Raw genomic sequence first — 10544 nt, 5'->3', positions numbered from 1 at the left:
TTTTAGTCCACTTTATCCTATTTTCCACCATTTCGGAACAATGTTTCTTGTCAACTATTCCGTAAAAAATCTCGATTCTTTAAAGGAATCTTTTATTAATAACTCAGGATATAATTTGTCATTAAAATTTTTCATACTAGAAATTTCCTTATCAAAAACAATCAACAAGTCTACAATCTTAGTCTGATTTATTCTCCAAAAATACTTCGTTAGTAGTTACAACTACTGCCTTGCTGATTTCTCTTGTAAACGCAAATTTATACACAAATCCTAACCATTCATTGCTATTTCTGAAGAGATGTCTAACTTTATAGGTACATCCCAATAAGTGCTAGATAAAAGTACCACATATTATATCCCTCCCAAAGGCTTTTGTGTGCATTATAGTAGCGATTACTGTAGGGAACTAGCTGAGAGGCAAGAATGCAGATCAATATACGCTTGGAGCAATGTACACAAGAGCTCCTTACTACAAGAACTGTAAGAAGGATGTAACAATAACTCATCACCTCTGGTATTGGCAAGTTCTTGCTATGAAAAGACGGGTAAAATTGGGTTAGCCATTCTTTGACGATTTTTTGCAAGTAACTTTTTTTTTTGTTTTTCTCGAACATCTGTGTTTATTTTAGGGAGTAATAGAGCGATCCTTTCTTTACTTTCTTTTTATCTCGACAATAGTAGAAACCTAACTTACTCGGAATTTCTAATGTCATATATGATATAGCCACGATTATTTGAAGGCATAGCGCAATTCCTTACAGAATAGATAAATCGATCTCCTTAATATCCTGTCTTATCACAATTCTTGAATTGTATACATTTGAATAAAAATTATATTTTCATACTTAAATAACAATTTTAGTTTAGTGTAGAATACAAAAATAATTTAACAAATTTTTTTTTTGTACAGTGTAATATCGATGATGAATCAAATAAGTGATTTTTATAAGAAAATTTTACAATAATAGACTATAAATATACATTTTTTTCGTTTTTGGTAAATAGGGGCACAAATGTAAATGTTTTTGATAATGACTAGATGAAAAATATTACATGTTTTAAGTCTTTCGGATTTTTTTTTTTTTTGGGATTAGGTTTAGTATTAAAATAAAATTTCTAAGTGCCATCATTTCATTGTGTTTAGAAAATAAATTGTATATTTTTTAATGGTATTACGATACTTACGGACTTAGTAAGTAGGTTCTTGATAAATATTAGGCTCTGAAACGAAGTTTTTTTAAATGTTAGTTTGCATTTTGATTTTAAAATTATCACTTAAAATTAAGAGTTGTATTGCAGTGGCGTAATTATTTCGGAACCCGTCGATAGATGTGTTCCATTGAGAAAAATGGTCCACTTTCAAATAGACCCGTCCCTTTAATTTTTCAACTGAAAGGCGTTATAATTACTAAAATTCTTCCTGCGAACTTTTATATTGATAAGATTGGAAATGTCTACATTTCTTACTTCTTTGTTTTCAATAGAAATAATAGCCAAAGAGCTCAAACTTTCTTGTCACATGGTACTACTTCAAAAACCAAGCAAAATGGCTGGATTCCTACAGCATCCAAGGGGGGGGGGGGCTTAAACTTTTGTTCATCATGTTAGGTCATTTAAAATTGAACTTCGTGTAAAATTGAAGAATATGGTTCAAAAAGTTGAGCGCAAGTGTTTTCATCTGTTTTGTCGCGAACCTTGGCTTCCGTAATTCCATGTCGTATTAATGAAAGATTTCGGTCACGGTTTTGAAAAGTTTTCTTAACTTTTCTCCTGCGTTTCTTCTTGTATCAATCAAAATTTGTTTCGAAGTATCGACCAGGTTGATAGCCTCGCCAAGATCCTGGTTTTCTGTTTGAAGTACTCGACTCAAAGACAAAGTCAAAGAATATACCGAGCTCAAAATATGCATAAAAAATCAATAAATGTCAACAAGTGTTGAAACAGCTTGAACAGATAACTAGTAAGTGGAAATGCGTTTCATAAATGGCGCTGCATTAACTGGACTATATTGCTAAATTTATGTAGAGAGATTTTCAATAGGAAGGGTGGGATGCCCCCAAATATAGCTGATATATGATGAAATATACAGTTTTGTTGCAATTTCATAAAGTTCAGAATTTGATAAATTTAAACAATTTATATTAAATGTTGTCTAGTGTACTAACCTGCCATCTGTCTCTGAGAAAATGGTGGTTCTTGATAATTTTGATCGAAGGTATTTGTATCATAAGGTTGCCCACCAACGTTATCTTGAAAACCAGCAGTAAATGCAGCATCTGCACCTTGTTTGAATCTTAAATATGCCAAATATGCACTAGCACCCTAGAAAGAATTCAAACAAATTATTTATTGATCCGGTGCCCATCAGCATACATGGTGTTCCGTGACTCGACAGCCATAGTTTAAGAGCGTATTCTTTTGACAATTTTAAGTTGAAAGTGCCTTAAATACTTTTGTCAAAAATATGTGCACTGTTAAATTTAACCAATAAAGTAACGCCATTGTTGAGTAGTTTAATGTTATATAGCTAGCAAAAATGTTAATAAAGTTTTGATTTCCTCCGCGGCGTCATAACACATTATCGCTCTTCTTATAATTGAAGGCGTAACTTTCCGCAGAATATCTGGGTCCCCTCGTATGGTTGCAGCTCCAGCCATAATATTTTGAATTAGCTCATTTCTGGTTTGTGGTTTATTTGAATACATTAGACTTTTCATTAGTTCCCAAAGATAATAGTTAAGAGGAGTTAGTTTAATTGGTTTTGAGACAGCGGGGGGAGGGGGCATTTAAAACCAAAACTTTTAATACATTTGTGTTAGCAATACAAAAATTTTTAATTAATAAAACATTAAACTACTTTACTCAATAATTTTTGTCTTAATTTTTTTGGTTCAATTTAATAGTGCACATTGCCCCATAAGTATTGGGTTTTGGACAAAAGTATATAAGGCACTTTCGATTTAAAATACTGTCTTAAATTATGGTCATCGAGTTACGGTAACCTGTATATTGTTATTGATAAATACACCTCTAGAAAATAAGGGTGAAGCTTAATTATGTTTAGACTTTTTTTGATACGAAAGTTCTTGTACGTGAGTCCCTTCGACAGTCCCTTTGACTAACTTTAATCTTTTTATTATTATTCCATTAGGAACATACATGAATAATAAATTAAAAAAATTAAATTTACAAAATTTAAAAAACTCCCAACAAATTTTTGGGTACAGACCCTAAACATCGCACTCGCGTCTTTAGTTTCGAAAAAACAATTTTTACATTCGTATCTCAATTATTTTTCTAATAGTTTAAAAAAAATCGGACATTCAACAAAATAAAACTTAAGCAGCTATCAAAAAAACCTGAACCCGCGTGAAATTTTCAAGAAAAAATTTTCGTAGGTCATAAAGTTGTTAAGCCACCGTCAAATTTTCAGAGGTGTATTTAACCATGGCAAAATAATGTAGTATTTACCCATGTAAATATCGCAAAAAATGAGAAAACAATTGATGCATTCATGTTACTAACACCATAATTCATTGGTGGCGTATCGGCTTTACTCCATTGTCGTGATAAATAACAAAATCCAACGAAGTACAAGAACGCCCAAAATGCTTTACACAAAAATTATATTAATTAAAATTATTTAATTAATACTAGCTATGATAAGTTATAGTTGTAAATTACCAGAAAATCCTAAATCACCAAGCACATAATGTTTTCGCGTTTTCACCGAGGACATTTGTTCAAAGAAATATTCACCAGCTAGAAAACCCATACTAGCTAAAAATGCGATTACACTAACTCCTACACCATAATTACAGGCACTGGAATCTTTATTCAGTATACAAACTTCTTTTTTCGTCTCTGGATCGGTGATCCATCCCTCCGATGATATACATCCGAATACAATAACGGCAAATAGCTGAAATGATTAACAAAATAAATCTTAATGTTTAAATTTTAAAATGGCCGAAATAAAAGTTTATCTGCAAAGGGGAAAGTGGTACCTTAAATTTGATCTTGACCTTCAAAGTCATTTAAAAATTAACACAGGCTAAAAACTGATAAAAATAGAGAAAACTTTAAATTCTTTATAAAAACCCAACACTTTTGTACGAATTTTGTTGTTGGAAATATTCGATTTCTATAGTTGTCTTATCATTTAATGTTTCTGTAATTTAGTTGGTTTCCGAAAAGGTGTTTCCAATAAAAATTGTTAATTTTTTATAACTTCCTGCATTCAAATTTTCCTCTATGCCCTACTTTAGTTTCCTATAATAGGGGAAGTTCCAAAGCTGAAAAACTCATACGTATTTTATAAGCAGTCAGCCGTAAGGTATAATAATAGGGGATAATTCTAATGTCGAATTTTCCATATTATCCATAAAAATGTAAAACTAGACTTGATACCATGACAAAATTGGAAGCGAAATTAAACTTGATTAAAAAACGAAAAAGTTATAAGCAATCAAAGATTGTCCATCTCCTTTTAGCAAAACAAAGTTTTATATGTAATCTGTATGGCGATACCTACGTATGACGTCACTAGTGGGAATTTTAAACGTTTATATCTTGCATACTAGTAAAGATTTTTAAAAAACCAACTTCACTTTTCTATTCGTGAAGGGAGAATACTTACTTCATCTGAAGTGATAAAAAAAATTAAGTCCGATCCCCTATTGTCGTAAGTAAAATTACCTAGAGAGATCACTGATATTTGAGAGCTGATTTATTTAGAGCTCGACATTATCCAGTATCTTTCCTAGATAATAAGCTTCCAGAGTAGTTAATAATGTTCTGTTTATAATCAAAACATCGCGTTCGAGTCCTACATAAACAGTGCCACTTTAAGTGTAACCACCCTCGGATTTTGGAGCAGAAAACGATTTAAATAATTTTTGTGGCTGTAGGTGTTATTTCATGACCTCTTGTGATTCAAATTACTTTGCAAAAATCAAGAAAATATACCAGGAATTGTTTTATTTCGAATATTAAGGGTATTAACTTATGGACCATGTCTCTTTTACTATTTGCAGGAAAAGGGGTATAAACCAAATTAAGTACTATATTGCAAGCAAAGCGAGCTCTAAGGACGAAGTGAAGTGAGTAAGAAGATGAAATGTTGAAGTGGTAATTAAAGGCGTGGGCAAAATGACAAGTGTCGTTGTCAAAAGAGGTAAGGATATTGTTTGCTGTATAACAAAAGTAGAGGGGTAAGAAAAACGCGATAAAAGTTATAGCTAAAAATCCTTTTCCCTCGATTATACGGTAGCAATTTCATTTATAATTTTATTGAAGTTAATCTTGCACGCTCTTCAATTTTCGATGGATAAAATTGCTAAGTCTATCTTTTACCATTGAGATACTCCAAAAACTTTTCATCAGGGATAGTTAGGAATATCAGAAGTGCTGTGCACACATCCCGATAACTGGACGACGAATGACGAATTCTGAATGATCATCCAACCCTTGCAAGGGACCCACCGACTACATACGGCTCTGAAAATGTGGGTTTATCCGGGTTAAAGTGGTGGATTTAGTAGGTGGAGAGGGGAGCAATTGTCTACTGGGCTCCCGATTAGGTTCGGATTTACCGCACATTCAATGCTTTTACGTGTCTAGGATGTCCATAATTTGAGGGCGGCAAATTTCGGCGGAAAAACTAGAAGCCCCGAGGAGGGCAAAGTAATGGTGCTGAAATATTGGATAATTAAAAAGGTAAAGAATCCGGACAACTATTTTCCAAGGGTCCTCAAAAACGGCTAAGAGTCGACGATTTTATTTGCCTTTTTTCATCATGATTTCATTTATGTATAAGCCTTGGAAGTGTAGGGTTGAGAAATTGTGTCTCATCACTATTTTTATCGCATATTTCATTTGCTTTGAGAGAGTGGGTAAATATAGGGCTCAGCTGGATCTTTCAGCCTTAAATTTGATTAAGTAAAGAATACAATATCTGCCAAAAAAATTGGCTCTGATGTTTTGCTTAGTTTTTTCGAAATATTTTACCCAGTGGTTAAGAAGTAGATATAGTGATTGTACATGTTAACTGAATAAGTAATAGTACTACAAGTTTTTGAAGATAGCCATCCCACTGAAACATGCCCCAAGTTGTATAAAAACGACATTAATTTTTATTAGGAGTGGAACAGCAAAATAAATTTTGTATTTTTAATTATGGAGTTCCACAAAATAATATACTCCAATCAATATGTAGCCACTGTAATTATTTATAACGAAAACATCCTTAAAGTTGTTAAAAATTTTTGTTCTATTTAAATTTTTAGAAGTATTTAAAAAATAAACTTCAATTTTATTTTAAAGATAAGAAATTTTCAGGTATGGGTTAATAGATTATTTTCAAAACCAGTATTTTGCGTGAAAATGGGTCAAGAATCTAATCCTGACTCAAGTCACAGTATTTTCGGGAGTCCTTTAAATAAAAATTCTAGCCTACTCCGATCATTTTTATTTACGTTGACTGAAAAATAATGATTTATTTTTTTAATTCGCAAATTGGAACTAATCGCCAGTTATGCCAGCGAGGAGGAATACATATCTGAAACGAAATTGGCTGGAGTCATCCTAATTTGCATATATTTTAGGGCAAGGGTTAAGTTTATACTTAAATTTAATTTTAAATTGCGATTAATTTCGAGGTCGGAGAGAGTTGCTGTTTAAAGAAATCCTAACAACTAATGAGATTTGTGTACGGGTCAGTGTTCTGACCCAATTTTTCGGTCTAAATACTGGTCTATTAGCAATAGTAGATGACTATAGATGAGTATATAATTATTCATAATATTGATAATGAAACACAGTCAAGGTTTGTTTACACCATAAAGCCTTGAATATTATATTTATTTCTATAATACACTCTGCAAAAATAAAAATGCGACACTTTTTATTTCGTTAAAAACATACTACATTGGTAGGCATGTGATATTCCGCGGGACAGCACCCTTTTTGTTAAATGCAATACATACTTAAAAAGTCTATCAAACTTTCTCTCTACGACTTTTTTCGAAAGTGCTGCGTTTCCATGAGCATGATAACGTCATGTTTAAGCTATCGGTCTGAAAAAAACGCAGTAGGGAATTTATCACACTTTATGACCACTTGATAACAATAATAATTATTAAACAATAAAATATTTTGTCCGATAAAAATACTACACCGATGAGCTTGTCTACCACCGCGAACATGTACAAGACCATTTCACAAAACAACTAGTTGAAGCTACCAGCAAATTTTCTAGTCCTTATGTTTTATAGTTTTGGAGAAAATGGACACCATTTGTACTAATTTGCGCCAGCCAAGTTTTGTCCTAATTAGCGCTCTCACGGGTACACGTAAAGCTTATGTTCTATCTCTAACTGTCTACAAGATGGGTTCTATGGACTCAAGAATCAATTGACCTATATTGCTCGTTTACGAACTCAAACTCACTTTCTCCGCCCTGAGCACACTATAAAAATTTCAGCTTAATATCTCTTTTCGTTGTTAAGTTGTGTTTATTTTATGAACACCTATACCAAAATTTTGTTCGTATCATCAATATTTCTAAGCGGTACAAACTTGGGACTAAACATAGTATACCTTGATATATATTTTATACATACACATACAGGGTATAATAATGCCTTATTAGGTACTTAAACCCTTTTAAGAAATTTTGAAAAAATATTTTTAAAGCAAATCATCATGCGATTACCACTTGTTAAAATGTGTCATAAAGTAGTATAGTTCGTTTGTATAAATTCAATAATCATTCAGTTCTTATTGTTAGTTCATATATTTATTCTTTTGGGAAAATTTTGCAAGCTTTCATATCTTGTGTAAAATTTAATTTGAATAATTTGTGAAATTTTTATTTGTTTTAATTCAAATTTCTATACCATATCCCAAAAAGAACGATAGAGACTCGCATTTCCCCGTTTTAATTTTATGTGCTCTTCATAGCCGTATATTTTCGAGATATGAGCATATTTGTATACGAAAATCGTACAAATTTTCGTTCAATTGTATATATTCAAAACTTAAACAAGTGAAAACAAACAATTGGCTGAGTTAATTGATGAAATACCATGTATAGACAGTATTGATTATGCAATCTCAATTTAAACTTTTGTTCTATCTCTAACGGTTTACAAGACCCGATCGACCTTTGTTGCTCATTTACGAACTCGACCTCACTTTTTACAGACAGGCAGGAAGACGGACAACAAGAACTGGACTATTTAGGTGATTTTATGAACAGCTATTGCACAGCCCAAATTTTGCTTGTAGGATTTATATTTTTAAGCCCTATAAACTTGGGACGAACCTTAGTATTACTTAATATAATATTTCATATATACATGGTATAAAAAAATATACAATTCTTAAGTTCCATTTTACTCGATTATTGTCAAAAATTTTCAAAGGATAACTATTTTACCTTCCTACAAAATCGATCGTAACTTGATAATAAAAAATGGTATGAATATGAATCGCTCATAAAATTTGAGAGGAAAAATAGATTTCTGTAAAGATCACAGTTTTTCATAAAAGGGGTGTGACACAAGTAGAGCGTCAGGACAAACTTTGAAAGTTTCCTTTCACAAATAGTCTCGAATTTCCGATTATCATGGAAACACTTATGGAGTAATTACGTACCTTTAAGTTTACTTCTTTGCTCTTAAATAAAGCTGCGGTAGAGCTCAAAAGGACGAAGGATAAAAAAGCTACATGCATGCAGATATTTTGTATTTTAAAATAAAATCGCGTTTTTATTTTTGCGGATTGTATTATATATATATATATACTTTAAGTATTAGAGAAAAAAATATTTAGTAAAAATAATAATAATGTTAACTTAATAACTTAAAGTATTCAACGATTATAAAAGATTAATTTTAAATGACGTAATTTTAATAAAATTTATTAAAATGCAACAATTAAATAAAATTACGCGACAATAATAAACAATCAAATATGGATCATTGATTGCTCATATTTTTACTACCCATTTAGTTAATAATGATTATTTATTAGAAGAGTTTAAAAAAAAACAAGTTTTTTTTTATCAACAGGCAGTTGGAGGAGTATTGTTATTGTCCCGTCATAATTTCACTACAATTTTCGGTCAACAATTATTGATAATAAGTAATTTTTAAATTATTGATAATTAATAATTTATAGGAAATATTAAAAAAATAGAACAGTGAAATTTTTGACCCATTTACAATGACACTCTTAACATAATCAATATCTTTGACGCCACCTCACATAACAATTTTAAATGAAAATATCGTGTGTAATTTTCCATGATTGAGAAAAATAGAATATTGAAAAAAATTACATACCCAATTAACAGCACGTAAAATAACTTGAGGCCTTTGAACAAATGAAATTGGATCAAATGCAGCTCCTGCTTTTCCACCGCCATAAGCACCCGCACCTTCCATCGTGTCAAGATTAGTAGATGTTATGAATTTTCTCTTCTTTGTCAGTGGGTTTGTACTGCGCGTCACCCTTCGACGCTGTTCGTCTACCAATAGCCACTGAACGTGTTTTATTTTGTTACTCAATACGTGTACGGTGGGTGAATTGAATTTTATTAGTAGAGCAGATGTGGGAAATTAAATTTCTTTATAGTATTATTTTCTTTTTTTAATTTTTTTGATGAAGACTAGTTTACATGGTTTTTGTCCTATAAATGAAAATTGTTTTTTCTTAACAATTAACATATTATGACAAAAGTCTATATTTAAAACTCAAAAAAGTCTATATTTAAAAAAAAAAATCTATTTTTTTCAAATTAAGACTTTTAATGACGTATAAGAAGGTTTTTGCGGTCGCTGATCTCGAATTTTCAGTAAAAATGTTTAAGTCCACATAAGTAAGCCCTCGAAATAAAGAATACAATTTTCACTCCTTCCCCTCTTTTAGCTCACAAAATTAGATCCCCGAGTGGAATGAAAATTGATTAATTCGATCTTTAAGTCGAGATCAGCGATTTTAAAAACTCCTTTACATGGTTTAAAAAGGCTTAATTTTTCAAAAAAATGGTATTTTTTATTTCGTGGGACCACTTATGTGGGCTAAAAGACATAGGGTAACAAATTAAACATTTAGATTGAAAATCAGACTTAATTTGCAATACATAATTAACGTGTTTTCTTAGTGTTTAAAACATATAATTTTTAGAATATATTGTTTTTAAATGGGTTTGGTCAACGTTGACATTGATGAAAATTCATGCTTCCATTGTGAAAAGTCAATTTTTCTATATTTCTCTCCATTGAATGATGAAAACCGGGTATTTATTCAATTTTTTAATAATAATTTTTGGTTAAATGATATCCTCTACAGTAAATGTATTTTCCAGCTTTTGCGTACGTACTAGTTTTTTCGTTTTATTGTTGAATTGGTTTTGTTCCCTTATCATCGACGTTGTTGTCAACAATAGTTGATATCGTAACACTGAACGAATTTTACTAAAAGTACTATAATAGCTTTCCATTAAATTATTATTATGATGATTATTATTTTGGAAATGG

At 31.1% G+C, this 10544-nt stretch overlaps 1 protein-coding gene across 1 annotated transcript; it reads right to left on the bottom strand.

Moving 5' to 3' along the window:
* Nucleotides 1-1010: 1010 nt before the first annotated feature.
* Nucleotides 1011-9452, bottom strand: LOC123296732 (synaptogyrin). The gene is made up of 5 exons (XM_044878342.1): nucleotides 9348-9452; nucleotides 3685-3922; nucleotides 3472-3611; nucleotides 2166-2322; nucleotides 1011-1221 (listed from the first exon to the last, which is right to left on the bottom strand). The coding sequence occupies exons 1-5, from the start codon at nucleotides 9447-9449 to the stop codon at nucleotides 1190-1192; spliced, it is 669 nt and encodes a 222-aa protein (XP_044734277.1). The 5' UTR covers nucleotides 9450-9452; the 3' UTR covers nucleotides 1011-1189.
* Between the last annotated feature and the right edge of the window lie 1092 nt (nucleotides 9453-10544).

This window comes from Chrysoperla carnea, chromosome 3 (genome assembly GCF_905475395.1).
Source record: "Chrysoperla carnea chromosome 3, inChrCarn1.1, whole genome shotgun sequence".
In the NCBI taxonomy this organism is placed as follows: domain Eukaryota; kingdom Metazoa; phylum Arthropoda; class Insecta; order Neuroptera; family Chrysopidae; genus Chrysoperla; species Chrysoperla carnea.
This window is presented reverse-complemented; position numbering and strand designations above follow the sequence as displayed.

Coding starts and splice junctions, on each gene's coding strand:
- LOC123296732 (XM_044878342.1), bottom strand. CDS start 9,449: ATGGAAGGTGCGGGTGCTTATGGCGGTGGAAAAGCAGGAGCTGCATTT. Junction 3,923..9,347: donor TTTTACGTGCTGTTAATTGG/GTATGTAATTTT, acceptor TAATCATTTCAG/CTATTTGCCGTTATTGTATT. Junction 2,323..3,471: donor TTTTTGCGATATTTACATGG/GTAAATACTACA, acceptor AATTCTTTCTAG/GGTGCTAGTGCATATTTGGC.